The 19792-nt window shown below is 30.4% G+C and overlaps 2 protein-coding genes and 1 pseudogene across 3 annotated transcripts; 1 reads left to right on the forward strand and 2 right to left on the reverse strand.

Moving 5' to 3' along the window:
• Y53F4B.16 lies at positions 1 to 2491 on the reverse strand (annotated as a pseudogene). Its single transcript has 3 exons — positions 2115 to 2491; positions 213 to 446; positions 1 to 165 (listed from the first exon to the last, which is right to left on the reverse strand). Coding segments are annotated over exons 1-3 (776 nt in total).
• A 4082-nt stretch (positions 2492 to 6573) lies between these two features.
• On the forward strand, positions 6574 to 12884 carry Y53F4B.17 (uncharacterized protein; the record flags this gene model as incomplete). The annotated part of the gene is made up of 3 exons (NM_001377907.1): positions 6574 to 6768; positions 8849 to 9225; positions 12596 to 12884. The coding sequence occupies 3 exons, from the start codon at positions 6574 to 6576 to the stop codon at positions 12882 to 12884; spliced, it is 861 nt and encodes a 286-aa protein (NP_001364621.1).
• Positions 12185 to 19589, reverse strand: Y53F4B.18 (Amidase domain-containing protein). Its single transcript, NM_064702.3, has 5 exons — positions 19339 to 19589; positions 17716 to 18330; positions 16274 to 16417; positions 14099 to 14423; positions 12185 to 12886 (listed from the first exon to the last, which is right to left on the reverse strand). The coding sequence occupies exons 1-5, from the start codon at positions 19582 to 19584 to the stop codon at positions 12609 to 12611; spliced, it is 1608 nt and encodes a 535-aa protein (NP_497103.1). The 5' UTR covers positions 19585 to 19589; the 3' UTR covers positions 12185 to 12608.
• Positions 19590 to 19792: the final 203 nt, after the last annotated feature.

Raw genomic sequence — 19792 nt, forward strand, 5'->3', positions numbered from 1 at the left:
ATTCAAATGGAAACTCCAATATCCTTCGCTAATCGCCGAAGCACACCCCATCCGATTTTCGACAGTTTCCCCTTCATCTCCTTCATCGTTCTCGGATCTTGGAGCGGCATCCTGAAGTATTCCTGGTCCTCCAACAACATCCCATCGACTGCGTGCACCTTGAAGCTGTAAATTTTTTTTATTTGCAAAATCAAGTAGTTTCAAAATCTTACAAGTGTGCAAGGACGCAAGCCCTCACCACTTCCTCCACAGGCGTCGAAGCCCAAAAAAAGCCGCTCGTAGGCATCGTCTCGACCAGGAATACATCGAGCCACTCGGATTGATCGATGATGGCTTGAATTTTAGCCGCCGATTCGCTGGTCTTGACTGCAAACTTCGCGACTTTTTTGGGGACATTGTTCATCAGGGGCATCGAGTGGTACCAGATCGACTCCACGTCCGTCACTCTGAAATATTATAATTTTATAAATTTAAATGTGCTAAATTTTTGAAAAATGTTAAAAAAATTTTTAACAATTTCAATTTTCATAGAATTTTGATTTTTTTGACGAGAAATAAATTGGCAAAATTTTATAAATAATATGAAATAATTTATTTTTAAAACAAATAAATTAAACAACTGTTTAAAAAAATTGCCAAAAATTTTTAATGATTTTTTTTTCAATTTTGCAAAAAAATTGGAAAATGAGATTAAAAAAATTAAGAAAAAGCGAGACAGAAAACACGTTTTTTTTTCGTTTTGAATTCAAAGATCTCATTTTTCAAATTTTTTGCAAAATTGAAAAAAATCTGCCTCTTCCTATATTAAATCCTGAAATTGCATTCTTGACAGAAATAAAAAATAAGGGCACGTTGTCGACATGGGGTGTCCCGAGAAATGTGACTGCACTTTGAGAGCTTATATCTTGGCTTAGGGTTGGCGGTTTTTTGAGCAATTTGTTTCAATAGCTTACAAAAATAGCGCCTTCCATCGTCATCATTGTGGGGGGGCGCTTTTGGGAAGGCTAAAACACTGATTTGAACGGGATTCTGGAGTATGGTCGAAATGGATGTATTCTTTGTACTGACGAATTTCATGTTTTTTCAGCCCCAAATCTTCAGTTTTTCTGACATTTGGTTCCAATTTGTGCGCAAGAGAGAACTTCGTATTTCCAATTTTTTGAAACTATTTTGAAAAAAATTGGCCCACTTTCCAAAATGTAGGCCATCATTCAATTTTTGCAAAATCAAAAAGATTGATTAAACGTGAAAAACTTTTCTACCTCTCTCTCTCTTTCTCTATTTTTGGTGATGAATTCGATAATTTTCATTTCTTATTTTTAATAACGCGAGGAAAACTCAATTTTGAAGACTTTTCGAGATTTTTACTTTTTCCCTAATCTAATTGAGGGCCGCACTTTTTGAACATGTTGGCTACTTTTAACCTGACTTCCAGCAGGACAGGCTGGAGGCCTGCAATGCTATTGTTTTTCAGTCAAACCCAAAAATCAGGGATTAGGGCCGCCTTCTTACTCTTTGAAACTTTAGGCCTTTTCTATCCCTACTCCCAGCAGAACAGGCTGGAGGCCTTCTATGAGACGTATGTTTCTATAACTACGTCTGTTTTTGGAAAGGTCTCTTAATCCGGAGGGCCGCAGGCCCGAATACACAAAAGTATTGGACAGCCATTAAGCCTATTCTGAGCCCAATGAACCCGAGTTGAGGGACGCAGGCCCGAATACACGAAGAAGTGTTGGAGATCCGTCAAGCCTATTTTTAGCATAATGATTCAGTTCGAGTGTCGCAGGCCCGAATACACATAGAAGCGCTGGACAACTGTTAAGCCTATTTTAAGCAAAAAAATTTGAAAAGTGGAAATTTTTATTTCTAAAATTAATATTAAACTAAATTTGGCCGGTCTTGACAAACTTCAGCACATTTACTTGGCATTTACTCAACACTTGACTAAACTTTAATAAAGCGAATTATTCTTGAGTTACTCTACGCCGAACCAAACTGCAAAGCCTAGCAAATCTCCGATTTGCTAGTCATTAAAAATTTTAAACAAAAAAACATTTTTTTAACAGTTATATTTCAGTTAATTAATTTTTTTTTGTGAAAAATCAAAAACATACCCAATTTCAGCGAGAAGATGGAGGAGTTCCGGATGGCTGTCGTTCTCCGGGAGGTGGACAGTGATATTCACCACCGAGAAATGATGAAGGGTGCGGGCCTTCTTCGAAGCGATGACGTCGTCGGATGGGCGCTGATCCGATGGCCTCTTCTGGTGACGAGGCTCCGACGACTCCAGGGGCTCCGCTTCCGGCTCGGCAACAACTTCACCACTTCCCTCGCGCTCGCGAGCAGCAAGCTCTCTGTCGTCGAACTCCACGAAGAGCGAATCGACCGATGGAGCTCTGAAGCTCCGCTCTTCGACCTCCTCGTTGGTGCTGGTGGACGGCGCCGGACTACTCGAATCCGATCGGAACACAGAAAACCACGAGCCAAGGGGCTGGAAAATTCAGATGTTAAAAAGAAAAGTAAAAAAATGTCTGGAATTTTCATTTTTTGAAAAGTCAAATTTTGCCAAAAATTGCACTATTTATAGAAATTGTTTAAATTTAAAAAAAAAACGAGAATGGCTAGCTACTGATGAGACCACGGCCATCCTCAATTCGAAAAAAAAAACTTTTTTGTAGTCTAGCTAGAGTGGTCGAAACTACAGTTTTTATGTGTTTTTAACGGCCACTATATCATACATTACAAAAATTTTAAATTTCCAAATTAAAATTCCGAAGAATTCAAAATAATTTGAAAATATATTAAAAGTTTCCGTAAAAAAATTAAAAAACTCCGTATACATCCAAAAAATTCTAAATTTCTGAATTCATAAGATTCCAAAAATTCCAAAAAATTGAAATTTCCAAGTCAAAATTCCAAAAAACTCAACAGAGTTTTTTAAGTCGAAAAAATCTCTAAAATTATAAATTTTCTCAGTTTCTAAATTTCCAAAATGCTATAGAATTGCAAAAATCCAAAAAACTTCCAAAATGCCAAAATTTCCAGTCAAATAAATAAAATTCCCAAAAAAAAAACTAAAAAATGTTTATAATTTTCCTATAATTTTTTTCCCGAAAAATCTTTAAATTTTAGACATTTCCAAAATTTTCTAAATTTCTTCAAATTACAAAAAAATTAGTTTCTGTAAAAATCAAAAAAATTGCGGATTTCTAAAATTCTAAATTAAAAAAATCTGTTTGAATCTTTAAAAAATTTTTATAAAAATTCCAAAAAATCCCAAAAATTCTAAATTTATAAAATTCCGGCAATTCTAAAAATTTATAAAAATTAAAAAAAAAAGATTTTCATGACAAATTTTTTTTAATTGAAAAATGACTAGAAATCATTTAAAAAGTCGATTTTTCCCGAAAAAAAAAAAATCAAAAAATTTGATTTTTCATTTTTTTAAAAGTAGGCGTAGGTCTTTGCCTGCAGGCATCTTTTTCAGAAAATTCTCCAGAAAAAATAATGATTTATCCGAAATATGCCAATTAAATGATCAGAAATCATTTTAAAAATCAATTTTTCCCAAAAAAAAACAAAAAAATCCGATTTTTCGTAGGTCGCCTGAAGGTTTTTTATGGCGTATGTTTTCATGGCCAATAAATTATAATTTTCTCACACTCTGAATTTCTTAAAATTTTTAAATATCTGAAATTCCAAAAATTTGAAAAATTATAAAATTATAATTTTCCTTAATTTCTGAATTCTATAAAACTGCAAAAAACCAAAAAACCCCACCAAAATGCCAAAATTTCCATTAAAATAAAAATAAATAAAATTCCAAAAAAACCAACAACAAAAAAGTTTATAATTTTTATTAAATTTTTTTTTGAAAAGTTTGAAAAATTCATAGGTTCCGAAAAATTTTAAAATTTTCTAAATTTCGTCAAATTCCAAAAAAATATCGTTTCCAAAAAAATCAAAAAAATTCCAAAATTTTCGAATCTTAAATAAATAATTTTTAAAAATTTCAATTACTTAAAATTCTAAAAATTTGAAAAAGTTTATATACAAAAATTTTTTAAAAAATTCAAAAAAATGTTCCTTTTTTTCTAAATTTCCAATTTATAATTTTCCTAAATTTCCTACAATTTCAAAAACTTCTAAATTTCTGAAAATTTCTAAAAATCCCAAAAATTCTAAATTCATAAACATTTATAAAAATGAAAAAAAAAAAGAATTTCCTGAGAAATTTTTTTAAATTGAAAAATGACTAGAAATCATTTAAAAAGTCGATTTTTCAATTTTTTTTTAATAGGCGTAGGCCTGAAGGCAATTTATGACGAAAAAATTCGTTTCATTTTTTGAAAACACAGTGGCCGTTTAAAATACATAAAAGTTGTAGTTTCGACCACTGTAGCTAGACTATCAAAATGTAATTTTTTTAAATCGAATTGAGAATGGCCGTGGTCTCATCAGTAGCTAGATATTCTCGTTTTTTTTTTAATTTTTAATAGAGTTTGATTCAAAAATTTCAAAATTTTTTTGAGAAAATTTTAAAAAAATTTCTAATTTTGAAAAGTGGAGCAATTTTTTGCAAAATCTGGCATTTTCAAATTTTTATCAAATCATTTTCCAAAAAAGTGAGAATTTCAGATAAAATTTTGTTAGAGCTTTGAGGCAGAAGCCGCCCAGATGATAGATTTTTGATTTGAAGACATTTTTCCAAGGATTGCTGATTCTTCTCGAATAAAGTTGTTGTTCATTATATGCTATATATTACTTTTTTTTTTGAAATTTATGTACGTACCAAATCTCATGTAAATATTACTTCTATTTCTTTTTTGTCTTTTCTCCAATTATTTTTGTTAAATTAAATATATTTAATAATGTAGGCGTAGGTCGCCTGCAGGCATTTTTTTTGTGGAAAATTGATGATTTATCCGAAACATGTTAATCTTAATGAGAAAAAGAAGCAATTTTCATTTTTAAAAAATTGAGAAGTCCATTTTTTTCCAGAAAAAAATTCGAGTTTTTCAATTTTTTATAAAGTGAAGGAAAATTTATCAGAAAAATATGCCAATTTTAATGAGAAGTAAATATTTCCCCAAAAAAAACGGGTTTTTAATTTTCAAAAACAAGAAGTAGGCGTAGGTTGCCTGAAGGCATTTTTTAAAAGAAAACCCTAAAGAAAACAATTATTGATTCATCAGAAAAATGCTGATTTTAATAAGAAAAAAAATAGTTTTAGATTTTACAAATTGAGAAATCCATTTTTTTTCCGGAAAAAATACAAAAAAAAAAGATGCTTGAATTTTTTTTAAGTAGGCGTAGGTCGCCTGTAGGCATTTTTTTAAGAAAATTCTACAGGAAAAATTATTGATTTATCCAAAATATGTTAATTTTAATGAGAAAAAATAACCATTTTCATTTAAAACAATTACTTTTTTTTCGGGAAAATAACAAAAAATTCGATTTTTCAATTTTTTATGAAGTAGGCATAGGTCGCCTGAAGGCTATCTATCAGAAATATGCCAATTTTAATGAGAAAAACATTTTATTAATTAATAAATAAATGGCCAGAAATCATTTTAAAATTCGATTTTTCAATTTTTAAAAACAAAAAGTAGGCGTAGGTCGCCTACAGGCATTTTTTTTTTGTAAAATTAATGATTTATCCGAAATACGTTAATTTTAATGAGAAAAAATAATAGTTTTTAATTAAAAAAATTGAAAAGTCCATTCTTTCCAGAAAAAAAACAAAAAATTAGATTTTTCAATTTTTTTATAATGTAGGCGTAGGTCGCCTAAAAAAGCTATTTGTCAGAAATATGCCGATTAATGAAAACGTTTTTTTTAAATAATAAATTACCAGAAATCATTTCGAAAGTCGTATTTCCTGGAAAAACAATAATTTTCAATTTTTCAATTTTTTTAAAAGTAGGCGTAGGTCGCCTGCAGGCATCTTTTTTTAGAAAATCCTCGACGTTTGAGAAAAATCTACAGAAAAAATTGATGATTTATCAGAAATATTTTGATTTTAATTTTTAAAAAATTTTAATTGAAAAATTTTCCATTTTTCGAAAACCCTGAAATTTTGAAAATATTCATTAAGCTTAAATTTTTTTCAGATATCGTATTCCCGAAGCGAAAAATTTTATAATGTCGAATGCAGCCAATGCCACGAAGCTCGTCGTCGAAGCAGGAGAAGGACGCGTCTACGTTCTGAAGACTGATCCGAGGGCGACCACCTTCGTCACGGTAACCCACACCATTCCGGCGTGGGGTGGGCCAGCAGCCGAAGCTGTGGTCGTTGGTGGAAACGGAGGAGAGCAGGAGGCGGTGGAGAATGGAGCTCGAGGAGGTGATGAAGTTGGCGCGTTGGTTGTGGAGCATTGAGGTGAAGGTGCTCGTCGCGTGGAGGAGGGTGTTGTGCAGGAGGAGAAGCAAGAAGCGGAAGTGGCCGTGGAGGAGGTCGTGGTGGAGGAGCAGGAGCAGGGTGAAGCCGAGGAAGCAGCTGAGGAGGTCGTGAAAGAGGCCGTGGACGGCGAGTCTCAGTGCTCAATCATAGCCAGGCCAGCTGACTACGATATGGATCAGTCCATATACAGCTCCGTGTCAGCTGGCCTTGAACCGAGATCGGCAGATGTTCGAGGAGAGGATGAAGATGTGCAGGAAGTTGGTCATGGAGAGCAGCGAGTTCGGGAGGTGGATCCGCGAGCTGATCGTGAAGTTGAAAGCGATCCGTTCTCTGAAGCCACCACCTTCAGAAGCGATCAGGTCCACGTAAGTTGTAATTTTTTTCTAACTTTTATGTTCTATTGTATGTGTACATTTTTCTTTTTTCTTCAACTTTTTCCACGTCTCCTCGCGAGCGTGAATAAATTAAATTAAATTAAATTAAACAAAAATTAGAAATAAAATTTTTAGAATTTTTAGAGTAGCATCTAAAAAATAAATTTTTTTTCTCGATTGAACAATTTCAGGTAAATTCAAATTATTGAAAAAAAAAAACCAAAAAATTCGATTTTTCCATTTTCGAGAACAAAATCCTTGCTTTTTTGAGAAAATTCTACAAAAAAAAAGATTTTAATGAGAAAAATAATAATTTTGAATGTAAAAAAATTGAGAAGTCTATTTTTTCCCAAAAAAAAACAAAATTTTTTTTTCAATTTTTTAAAAAATTTTTTAATGTAGGCCACCTGCAGGCATTTTTTAAAGAAATTCTCCAAAAAAATTAATGATTTATCAGAAATATTTTTATTTTAATTGGAATTTTTTTTGATCGAAAAATGACGAGAAATAATTTTAAAAATAGATTTTTCCTTAAAAAAACAAAAAATTCGATTTTTCAATTAAAAAAAACTATAACTTTTGGAAATACATCAAATTTTTTGATTATTTTTTATGAAGCATTGAAATTTTCGAATATTTAGATAAGTAATTTTTTTTAATAAAACAATTTTTTTAATTTAGAAAATAAAGAATTTTTGGTATTTCTTTGATTTTTACGGGAACCAATCATTTTTGGAATTTCAAGAAATTTAGAATTTTTTTTTCGGGAGTTTCATAGGGAAGTTGCAAATTTTTGGAATTTTATAATTTTTTTTTGATTTTCCTTTTTTTTTTTGAATTTTTAGAATTGTTGGAAATTTAGGAAAATCGTAAACAGAATTTTAAGGGATTTTTTGGAATTTTATCTATTTTTACGGAAACTTTAAATATAAAACATACGCCATAAAAAACCTTCAGGCGACCTACGAAAAATCGGATTTTTTTGTTTTTTTTTGGGAAAAATTGATTTTTAAAATGATTTCTGATCATTTAATTGGCATATTTCGGATAAATCATTATTTTTTCTGGAGAATTTTCTGAAAAAGATGCCTGCAGGCAAAGACCTACGCCTACTTTTAAAAAAATGAAAAATCAAATTTTTTGATTTTTTTTTTTTCGGGAAAAATCGACTTTTTAAATGATTTCTAGTCATTTTTCAATTAAAAAAAATTTGTCATGAAAATCTTTTTTTTAATTTTTATAAATTTTTAGAATTGCCGGAATTTTATAAATTTAGAATTTTTGGGATTTTTTGGAATTTTTATAAAAATTTTTTAAAGATTCAAACAGATTTTTTTAATTTAGAATTTTAGAAATCCGCAATTTTTTTGATTTTTACAGAAACTAATTTTTTTGTAATTTGAAGAAATTTAGTTGTTTTTGGAAATGTCGAAAGTTTTAATATTTTTCGGAAAAAAATATATGGAAAATTATAAACATTTTTTAGTTTTTTTTTTGGGAATTTTATTTATTTGACTGGAAATTTTGGCATTTTGGAAGTTTTTTGGATTTTTGCAATTCTATAGCATTTTGGAAATTTAGAAACTGAGAAAATTTATAATTTTAGAGATTTTTTGGACTTAAAAAACTCTGTTGAGTTTTTTTGGAATTTTGACTTGGAAATTTCAATTTTTTGGAATTTTTGGAATCTTATGAATTCAGAAATTTAGAATTTTTTGGATGTATACGGAGTTTTTTAATTTTTTTACGGAAACTTTTAATATATTTTCAAATTATTTTGAATTCTTCGGAATTTTAATTTGGAAATTTAAAATTTTTGTAATGTATGATATAGTGGCCGTTAAAAACACATAAAAACTGTAGTTTCGACCACTCTAGCTAGACTACAAAAAAGTTTTTTTTTTCGAATTGAGGATGGCCGTGGTCTCATCAGTAGCTAGCCATTCTCGTTTTTTTTTTTTAATTTAAACAATTTCTATAAATAGTGCAATTTTTGGCAAAATTTGACTTTTCAAAAAATGAAAATTCCAGACATTTTTTTACTTTTCTTTTTAACATCTGAATTTTCCAGCCCCTTGGCTCGTGGTTTTCTGTGTTCCGATCGGATTCGAGTAGTCCGGCGCCGTCCACCAGCACCAACGAGGAGGTCGAAGAGCGGAGCTTCAGAGCTCCATCGGTCGATTCGCTCTTCGTGGAGTTCGACGACAGAGAGCTTGCTGCTCGCGAGCGCGAGGGAAGTGGTGAAGTTGTTGCCGAGCCGGAAGCGGAGCCCCTGGAGTCGTCGGAGCCTCGTCACCAGAAGAGGCCATCGGATCAGCGCCCATCCGACGACGTCATCGCTTCGAAGAAGGCCCGCACCCTTCATCATTTCTCGGTGGTGAATATCACTGTCCACCTCCCGGAGAACGACAGCCATCCGGAACTCCTCCATCTTCTCGCTGAAATTGGGTATGTTTTTGATTTTTCACAAAAAAAAATTAATTAACTGAAATATAACTGTTAAAAAAATGTTTTTTTGTTTAAAATTTTTAATGACTAGCAAATCGGAGATTTGCTAGGCTTTGCAGTTTGGTTCGGCGTAGAGTAACTCAAGAATAATTCGCTTTATTAAAGTTTAGTCAAGTGTTGAGTAAATGCCAAGTAAATGTGCTGAAGTTTGTCAAGACCGGCCAAATTTAGTTTAATATTAATTTTAGAAATAAAAATTTCCACTTTTCAAATTTTTTTGCTTAAAATAGGCTTAACAGTTGTCCAGCGCTTCTATGTGTATTCGGGCCTGCGACACTCGAACTGAATCATTATGCTAAAAATAGGCTTGACGGATCTCCAACACTTCTTCGTGTATTCGGGCCTGCGTCCCTCAACTCGGGTTCATTGGGCTCAGAATAGGCTTAATGGCTGTCCAATACTTTTGTGTATTCGGGCCTGCGGCCCTCCGGATTAAGAGACCTTTCCAAAAACAGACGTAGTTATAGAAACATACGTCTCATAGAAGGCCTCCAGCCTGTTCTGCTGGGAGTAGGGATAGAAAAGGCCTAAAGTTTCAAAGAGTAAGAAGGCGGCCCTAATCCCTGATTTTTGGGTTTGACTGAAAAACAATAGCATTGCAGGCCTCCAGCCTGTCCTGCTGGAAGTCAGGTTAAAAGTAGCCAACATGTTCAAAAAGTGCGGCCCTCAATTAGATTAGGGAAAAAGTAAAAATCTCGAAAAGTCTTCAAAATTGAGTTTTCCTCACGTTATTAAAAATAAGAAATGAAAATTATCGAATTCATCACCAAAAATAGAGAAAGAGAGAGAGAGGTAGAAAAGTTTTTCACGTTTAATCAATCTTTTTGATTTTGCAAAAATTGAATGATGGCCTACATTTTGGAAAGTGGGCCAATTTTTTTCAAAATAGTTTCAAAAAATTGGAAATACGAAGTTCTCTCTTGCGCACAAATTGGAACCAAATGTCAGAAAAACTGAAGATTTGGGGCTGAAAAAACATGAAATTCGTCAGTACAAAGAATACATCCATTTCGACCATACTCCAGAATCCCGTTCAAATCAGTGTTTTAGCCTTCCCAAAAGCGCCCCCCACAATGATGACGATGGAAGGCGCTATTTTTGTAAGCTATTGAAACAAATTGCTCAAAAAACCGCCAACCCTAAGCCAAGATATAAATTTTTTTTGGTTTCCTTGGAATTTTATTTATTTTAATGGAAATTTTGGCATTTTAGAGGTTTTTTGGATTTTTGATTCAATAGAATTTTGGAAATTCAGAAATTGAGGAAAATTATAATTTAATAATTTTTGGGATTTTTTGGAATTTTATTGATTATTACGGAAACATTAAATTTTTTCAAATTTTAGGAATTTCTGGTTAGAAATTTTTGGGTTTTTTTGGAGATATTTAGAAATATTAAGAAATTCAGGATATGAGAAAATTATAATTTTATATTTTTTTGAAATTTTATTTATTTTTAAATTCTTTGCAATTTTTATTTGGAAATTTCAAAGTTTTCGAATTTTATGAATTCAGAAAGGTTTGGAATTGTCGGAAATTTATAAAATAATTTTTGATATTTTTATGGAATTTTTTAATTTTTTGAAGGGAAACTTTGAATTTTTAGCTTTTTTCAATGGAATTTTAATCGTTTTTACGGAAATCTTGAGATATTTGATTTTCCCATTAAATAAAAATTTCTGTGGAATTTCGGAAGTTTTTTTCAAAATTTTGGAATTTTATGAAAAAAATACAATTTTAGAATTTTTAAAATTGTCGGAAATTTTAGAAATGTAGAAATTTTTGAATTTGTCGGAATTGAAGAAATATTATAAATTTAGAAATTGTTCAGTGTTTTCGGAAGTTTAGAAATTATTGGAGTTTTTTTTACTGAAATTTTCAAAAAAAAAATTTTGAACGTTTTTTTTTTTTGGATTTTTGCGATTATTTGGAATTTCGGAAATTTATAGAATATTAGAAAATTTTTTTGGGATTTTTATGGAGACTTTGAATATTTGGAAATTGTCGAAAAATTTATAAATTTTTTGAATTTTTTTTTTGATTTTTTCGGAAGACTGAGGGATACATCATCGCCGGAGCCCAGTCGCATTGTGCATGGTCGATTCTCATGATTTTCAACGATCCTCCTTCTCGGCAAGCTCGCTCCGAATCCTGCTCACACTGCTGAAATTTTTCAAAAATTTGGTTCGAAAATCTGTTCTAAAAAATAAATTTTCACTCACCTCTGGCTGCTGAAGTCTCTGGAGGTGCTGGACTAGATCTCTGGGAAAGTGATTTTTTTTTCAATCAACGACAAAAAAATCGCATTTATTTTGTTCTGTGAAATGCACATTAAAACAAAATTAAAATTTTTTGGATTTCGCATGAAAAATCGATATTTCTAAATTAAAACACATTTCACAGAGAGCAGATCTATAGAGAAGGAGAGAGATTTACATGAAACTACTGGCTTGAAGGATTTTCCGCATTTTAGGGGGGTTAGACAGGGGAAAGGGTAAAATAATTATTAATTTACAGACTGGAGGGGGGGGGGGGGGGGGCAATAATAATAATTAAAAAAAATTTCGGAATTATTTTTTTGGAAATTTAGAAATGTTTCAAAAAGTTAAGTCTCCGTAAAAATCAATAAAATTCCAAAAAATAAGAAAATCATATTTTTTCTCAATTTCTAAATTAAAAAAAGTTTAAATTTCAGAAATTCCAAAAATTGCAAAATTCAAGAAAAAAATTCGTAAAAAACAATAGAAATTTACACCTTTTTGAACGTTTTTTTGGATTTTTGCAATTTTTCATTTTTTGGACTTTGTTGATTTTTTCGGAAATTTTGTTTTGGAATTATCTGGGGTTTTTTTTTGGAAATTTAGAAATGTTTCAAAGATTTTAAAGTTTTCTTAAAATTAATTAATTTAATTTAATCAATAAGATTCCAAAAAAAACAATCAAAAATCATATTTCTTCTCAATTTCTGAATTTTTAAAAATTTCTAAATTTCCGAAATTCCAAAGATTTGGAAAAATCAAAAAAACTTCCCAAAATTTCTCACTTTCTGTTAAAATAAATAGAGACCTTTGGATATTTGTTGGATTTTATGCATTTTTTTCGGAAATTCAAAAAATTACCAAAATTTTGAAATTTTCCGAGAAAAAAACAAATGAAATTTCAAAAACAAGTTACCAAAAAAAGTCCTTAAGTTTCGTACTATTTTAGGCTTAAGCTAAAAAAAGTAATACTTTTGCTAGAAAAAAAAAGGATTTTCAGATTTTTTGGGGGTTTAATTTGGGGAGAAAGGTAAAAAAATTTTAAATTTACAGAAAAAAAAGGAATTTAAAGTGGTCCAGCAGGAGTCCATCCATTGAATCCCTCCTCGAGCACTTGAGCAATCGCAATGAGATTACGGTCAGTGTATTGATTGCCGATGACCTGTACGCCGAGTGGAAGCCCACGGGAATCGAGTCCCAGCGGACATTGGACAACGGGGACGGAGAGCACATTCCAGAGAGCTGTGTAGCAGAAGTTGAACGGAGCAAGGATGGGCTCATTGTGATACATGGCTGTGCATGGCCAACTTGGGAAGAGCAGGATACCGTCGGTGCCGAGTAGTTCTGCAAAAATTTGGGGTTTTATGGATAAAAACATCTTTTTTTTTGAAAAAAAAAAAAGTGTTTTAGTATTTTTTTACAATTTTTTTTAACGAAATTTTTTTTTTAGACAAAAAATGAATTTTTTGGTTTTTTTTAATGATAACATTGATTTTTTCTGAGAAAAATAAGTTTTTGGAATTTTTTGGCAAACAAAAAAATATTTTTTCGCCAAAAATGGGATTTTGATTATTTTAATTTTTTCGGGCTACAATGGATTTTTACAAATATTTTTAAAAATATTGTTTTTTTTCAGTAAAAAAGTCAATTTTTAACACTTTTTCATCTGAAATACATTAAAAAAAATTTGGATAATTTCAGTTTTCGAATTTAACAGAAAATAAACGATTTTTTCCAATTTCCCGCTCAAAAATCGTCTCTATTTTTTTTTGAGAAAAAAACATGAATTTTAAGTTTTAAAAACATGATTTTTTTGTGATTCAGGCAAAAATAGGTTTTTATGGAAAAAAAAAATTATTTTTTGTTTTTTTCAATGGTAAATCTATTTTTTGGCAAAACATTATTTTGAGCTATTTTAAATTTTTTTTGTTGAAAGAATTGGATTTTAATTTTTTTTTAATGGCTAAAATGGATTTTTTCAAATACAAAAAAATTATAAAATATTGCTTTTTTTTAGGAAAAAAGTGAATTTTTCGCATTTTTCATCAAAAATACAGGAAATTTTGGATAATTTCAGTATTTTTTGAATTTAACAAAACATTCTTTTTTTTGTAACAAAATGGATTTTTAGCGGGTTTTTTTGGCGAAAATGAATTTTTTCGACGGAAAAAGGGTTTTTTTCGGTTTTTTTTGGAAATGCTTTTTTTACAAAAAAGTGGTTTCGGATAAAAAAAATGTTTTTTTTTGTTTTTTTTGTCCGCAAATAAAATATTTGTTTCGGCAAAAAAATGAATTTTAAATGCATTTATATTGGGAAATTGATTTTTTTTTCAGTTTTTTTCGGCTAAAATTGGGCATTTTGGAAAAAATGTTTTTTACAAAAATTGATTTTTTTGGATTCTTGTAAAATTTTCATTGAAAATTCAAGTTTTTGTGGAAAATTCGGAAGAATTCAATTATCCTCGAAACAAATTTCGAAAAAAATATATTTTCATATTTTTTCAAATTTCTAACATAATTTTTTTTTCAAATTTTTCACTCCAAAAATCCGGCTACCTTTAACCTGTCGCTTCAGCCGATCTCTCTTATAAAGCAGGTTCTTCGTGTGAGCTTCAGAGAACGGCGGATCCCGTGAATCAATAATTCCAGCCACAATACCCGACAGTGTATGATTCGAATTTCCAGCCATATATTTAAAGATTTCAGTGAAACAATTCACTTCTCCTTTGGTTCCTTTTGTACAGAGCATTAGTTTATTAAATGCGGGGTCTGTAGTGTCTTCGTGCATTGAAAGTGTAAAGAATTCCATTGCGTGCTTGGCGGAGGGAAGTTCGATTCCTTGGGCGACTATGTCGTATTTTCGCTCCAAAAACCGGACTGCCTGAAAGAAAATTGATTTTGAAGATTTTTATAAATGAAAAAAAAAACATCATTTCACAAATTTTTGGAAGGTTTTTTTGTTTTTCGAAAGATTACAATTATATATTTTGAATTTTTAAATTACAGTTTTAAATATTTAAAAATTATATAAAAATTACCGTTTTAAATATTTTGAATTTTGATTAAAATTGGTCTAAATTTGAAAAAAAAATTAAATTAATCAATTCCACTCCACAAACCCGACTTTGAAAAATAAAAAAAATCATTTCACTAATTTTTTAGTAGAAAATTCTCAAAGTTTGCAAAAACTAGGCTCAAATTGTGATTTTTAGAAAATTAAAAATGATTTTGGGGCAGCTAGAGGTGAAAAATCTCAAAAATCTCTTGATAATTAATATAAATTGGACTTTTAAATGAAAAATATCAGAAAATTCACCAATTTTTCTTGTTAAATTTGAAAAAACGAAATTATCCAAATTTTTCCTTTTTTTTGGTAAAAAATGTTAAAAATTGTCTTTTCTACTAAAAAACCAGGTACTAGTCCTAAATCACCCCGCCACTTTTTCTTTATTTTTTTTGGTTTTTTTTTCCTTTTTTTCGAAAAAGTGGAAGAATTTTCATTTTTAACTTTATTAAAAGTTTACTTTATTTTAATCTGAACGAGTTATTATTCCACGTGTTCAAACAAAAAAAAACGAACAAAAAAAAGAAAAAAGTGGCGGGGTGATTTAGAACTACACGTACCAAAAACCATATTATAGAACTTTAAAAAAATTTTCCTTATTATTTTGTTGTGTTGTTAGAAAGAATTTTCCACAAAAACTTGAATTTTCAATGAAAAATCAATTTTTGTAAAAAAACATTTTTTCCAAAATGCCCAATTTTAGCCGAAAAAAACTGAAAAAAAAATCAATTTCCCAATATAAATGCATTTAAAATTCATTTTTTTGCCGAAACAAATATTTTATTTGCGGACAAAAAAAAACAAAAAAAAACATTTTTTTTATCCGAAACCACTTTTTTGTAAAAAAAAACATTTCCAAAAAAAACCGAAAAAAACCCTTTTTCCGTCGAAAAAATTCATTTTCGCCAAAAAAACCCGCTAAAAATCCATTTTGTTACAAAAAAATAATGTTTTGTTAAATTCAAAAAATACTGAAATTATCCAAAATTTCCTGTATTTTTGATGAAAAATGCGAAAAATTCACTTTTTTCCTAAAAAAAGCAATATTTTATAATTTTTTTGTATTTGAAATAATCCATTTTAGCCATTAAAAAACATTAAAATACAATTCTTTCAAAAAAAAATTAAAAATAATCCAAACTCATTTTTTTGCCAAAAAATAGATTTTATCACTAAAAAGATTTTATCATTTGAAAAAAACTCATTTATACCAAAAATTTTTGGAAACCCATTTTTGTTTGAAAAAACCCAAAAAAAACGTTAACAAATTTTTTTTGAAAGTTGTCTATGAAATTACATTTTCCTCAGTAAAATTTTTTGTAAAAATACAGATTTTCTTGTTGATAAAAAAGGATTTTTCGGTTAAAATATTTTTTTGAAAAAAATGAATTTTTAATGATCTTTTGGGCTGAAATGGATTTTTTCGATACAAACTTTTTGAAAAAAATACTGTTTTTAGTCGATTTTTTACATTTTTTCACCAATATCTGTTGCAAATCTTGCTAAAATTGGTATAATCTGAAATTGTAAAGTTTTTGGGATTTTTTGGATGAAAAACATTGACATTACAGAATGAAAACTTTTCAAATTTTCGAGAAAAAAAACGCAAAAAAAATAAATTCCAGAATTTCAGAATTTAATTTTTTTTTGCAGAATTTTCCAGTAACCTTTTTGAGAGCATATCTCATTTCATCCTCCAATGGTTGAATAATTGGTGATCCAGTGATTCCTTCCATATAGAATACACGGAGCTTCTTCCCGGACACTGGCTCATGGAGGTTCAGGCTTTGAGCGTTTTCTCCGGCCATTATCTGGAAAACTTAAGTGGTTTTTTTTTGTTGTTTTGCTTGAAAATCATCGATTTGAGATTTTTTAATGTTTATATTTTTAAAAATTCAGAATTTTTAAAATTAATTTTCCCCGTATTCCAAATTTAAAAATTTTTTTCGGAATTTTTTTTTCTGAATTCTTTAACATCTCGTGTACTCCCCGAGGAAAAGTGTGCTTTTTGGTTGGAAAATTCTTGTTTTTGAACCATTTTTGCGAATTATTTTTGTGATTTTTGCTTTTAATATTGAAATCACCTATTAAATTTATATTTCTAGTTAAAAAATATTTATTTTCAATGTTTTTATCTATTTTCACTTAAAAAAAATATATCTAAATTAGCCTAATCACACGGATGGTGGTGCAATTGGAAAAAAAATCTGTAAAAAATTTTTCTTCTCCTCGGGGAGTACACGAGCTGCGTAAATCTACAGATGGCCGTTGTCGAGGTATTATACAGTCATTCTTCTAACTTCAAATTAAAAAACGAAATTTCCAAAAATTCTAGCTTGTTTTTGGGGGAAAAATCGATTTTTTCGGGTGTTCGGACACCAAAAAAAGAATTTTAAAGGTTTTTTATCTGACAAAAAATTAGTTTTTTTTTTTTGAAAAAAGGTATTTTTCTTGAAAGAAAGGTTCTTTTTTCTATTTTTTTTTTGCGAATAAATTCTCGCGATTAAAGATTCAAGAAAAATTGTTTTTTTTTTCAGAAAAACCCTTTTTTTCAAGAAAAAAAGTTTTTTTTTTCAGAAAAAGCCCTTTTTTTCAAGAAAAATTGTTTTTTTTTTCAGAAAAAAACCCTTTTTTTCAAGAAAAATTGTTTTTTTTTTCAGAAAAAGCCCTTTTTTTCAAGAAAAATTGTTTTTTTTTTCAGAAAAAAACCCTTTTTTTCAAGAAAAATTGTTTTTTTTTTCAGAAAAAGCCCTTTTTTTCAAGAAAAATTGTTTTTTTTTTCAGAAAATGCCCTTTTTTTCAAGAAAAATTGTTTTTTTTTTCAGAAAAAGCCCTTTTTTTCAAGAAAAATTGTTTTTTTTTCAAAAAAAACCCTTTTTTCAAGAAAAATTGTTTTTTTTCAGAAAAAGCCCTTTTTTTCAAGAAAAATTGTTTTTTTTTTTCAGAAAAACCCTTTTTTTTCAAGAAAAAAAAATGTTTTTTACTGAAAACCCCCTTTATTTCATGAAAAAAAAAGTTTTTCTGAAAAAAGGATTTTCCCCGCTTTCTATGGGCCCCAAATCTTCTGTGCCGGCTTCCAGACAATTCCTTTAAAAAAACTGCTGCTTACTCTCAGCATAAGCGGCAAATCCTCGGCAAACCGGCACATTGGTCCAATTCTAAGCATATGAGTCTTATAGCCAGTTGGCTCAGGAACATGTCCAATCAACGGGATAACTCCCGGCGTCGGCTTCAACCCAAAGACACCATTGAAAAACGCCGGCATCCGAATACTTCCACCAATATCACTTCCAACTCCAATTACAGATCCTCCCGAGCCAAGCAGTGCTCCTTCACCACCACTGGATCCTCCAGTCATTCGTCGGGCGTCATAAGGATTCTTGGATCTTCCGTAGATCGTGTTCACCGATTCTACCCACATACATACTTCTGGAACATTTGTGATAGCTAGAAGGATGCCTCCGGCCGCCTGCAGGCGCTTGATCGCCTCGGCGGTACGGTCGCATTTTGTGGATTTACGGTTGAAAACTCCGCAAGTGATGATCTCATTTTCAACCTCCAGAGCATCTTTCATTGTAAATGGGACTCCGTAGAGCGGCTTTTCCTCCAGCTTCTTCTTAATATCGTCCTCGTCGGCCAATGCGATGAAGCTGTCCACCTCATTTGCCTGTTCGCGGGCACTTTCAAAAAGTTTCACAACGACTGCGTTGATTGTGTTGTTTACCTGGAAAAATGGGGTTTTTTGGGGAAAATTTGGATTTTTTAACGTTTTTTTATCGGTAAATTGGTTTTTTTTAAATATAATATTCCTGATAAATTTGAATTTTTCACGGTTTTTTTGTGGAAAATTTGGATTTTAAGAAGGTTTTCTTGAAAATTTATGATAAATTTAGAAATTTTTCACGTTTTTTTAATTTTTTTTCAACGGGTTTTTAGAATATTTCTCGTATTTCCAACGAAAATTCAAATAAAGTTTAAAAACTTTTTTTTTTATTTGAAAATCTCTTTTTTTTTAAGGTGGAGTAGAGTCAAAAAAAAAATTTTTCTCCAAATGACAGAAAATATAACCCAAATAACCGAATATAACTGTTGAAAAATTTAAAAAAAATTTTCTAAATTTTTTGTGATTGAAAAAATTGAAATTGAAAAATTGAAAAAATTTGTGAAAATCCGAATTTGAAAAATCAAAAAAAAAGATCAAAATCTTTGAAAAAACGCCCAAAATAAATAAAACAAAATAAAAAAATCTTGAAAAATTTAATTTTTATTCGAATTTTCTGAAAACAAAATTTTTTAAATAAAAATGCAGAATATTTTCTTCAAATGTTGAATTTTCAAGATATTTGGACAAAAAAAAACTCGCAAAAAACCTTTTCTTGCCGGAAATTTTCAACTACGGCAAATTGCCGGATTGCTGATTTGCCGGAATTAAAATTTCTGGCAAATCGGCAAACAGGCAAATTGCGGATTTGCCGGAATTGAAAATTTCCGGCAAATCGGCAAATCAGTAATTTGGTGAGAATGAAAGTTTCCGGCAAACCGGCACCTTGCCGGAGTTGAAAATTTCCGGCAAATCGTAAAATTGCTGGAATTGAAATTTCCGGCAAACCGGCACAATTCCAAAAAAAAAACGTGAAAAATTTCCAAATTTATCATAAATTTTCAAGAAAACCTTCTTAAAAATCCAAATTTTCCACAAAAAACCGTGAAAAATATGTTTTCTTCTATGCACCTGTTCAATGCGATGAATATAGCTCTCAACAAGTGCTGTACTCGAGATTTCCTTCTGTGAGATCATTTGAACCGCCTGTGTGGCCGAGATCAGTAGGAGACGATCCGTGGGCGGTGTGACGTAGACACGTTCACGGAAGAACGTGTTAACCAGCCAAAAAACGAAACGAATCGTGTAGAAATAGGCGGCCGAGATGGTGAGCAACAAGTTGAGAAACGCCTTTTTAAGGCGATACGGCACCGCCATTTTGTCTGCAAAAAATGGAGGGAAATTTAAAATTTTGCGGAAAAGTATAGGAGGTATTTATTACACAAACGCGAAATTTTGCATTTTTTGCGACAAAACTACTGTAACCGGTCTCGACACGACAATTTAATGTTAAATGCGAAAAGGCTTGCACCTTTAAAGATTACTGTATTTCAGGGGTAAGCGGCAATTGCCGTGCGGCAAATTG

The sequence above is a fragment of the Caenorhabditis elegans genome, chromosome II (assembly GCF_000002985.6).
Source record: "Caenorhabditis elegans chromosome II".
Lineage (NCBI taxonomy): Eukaryota > Metazoa > Nematoda > Chromadorea > Rhabditida > Rhabditidae > Caenorhabditis > Caenorhabditis elegans.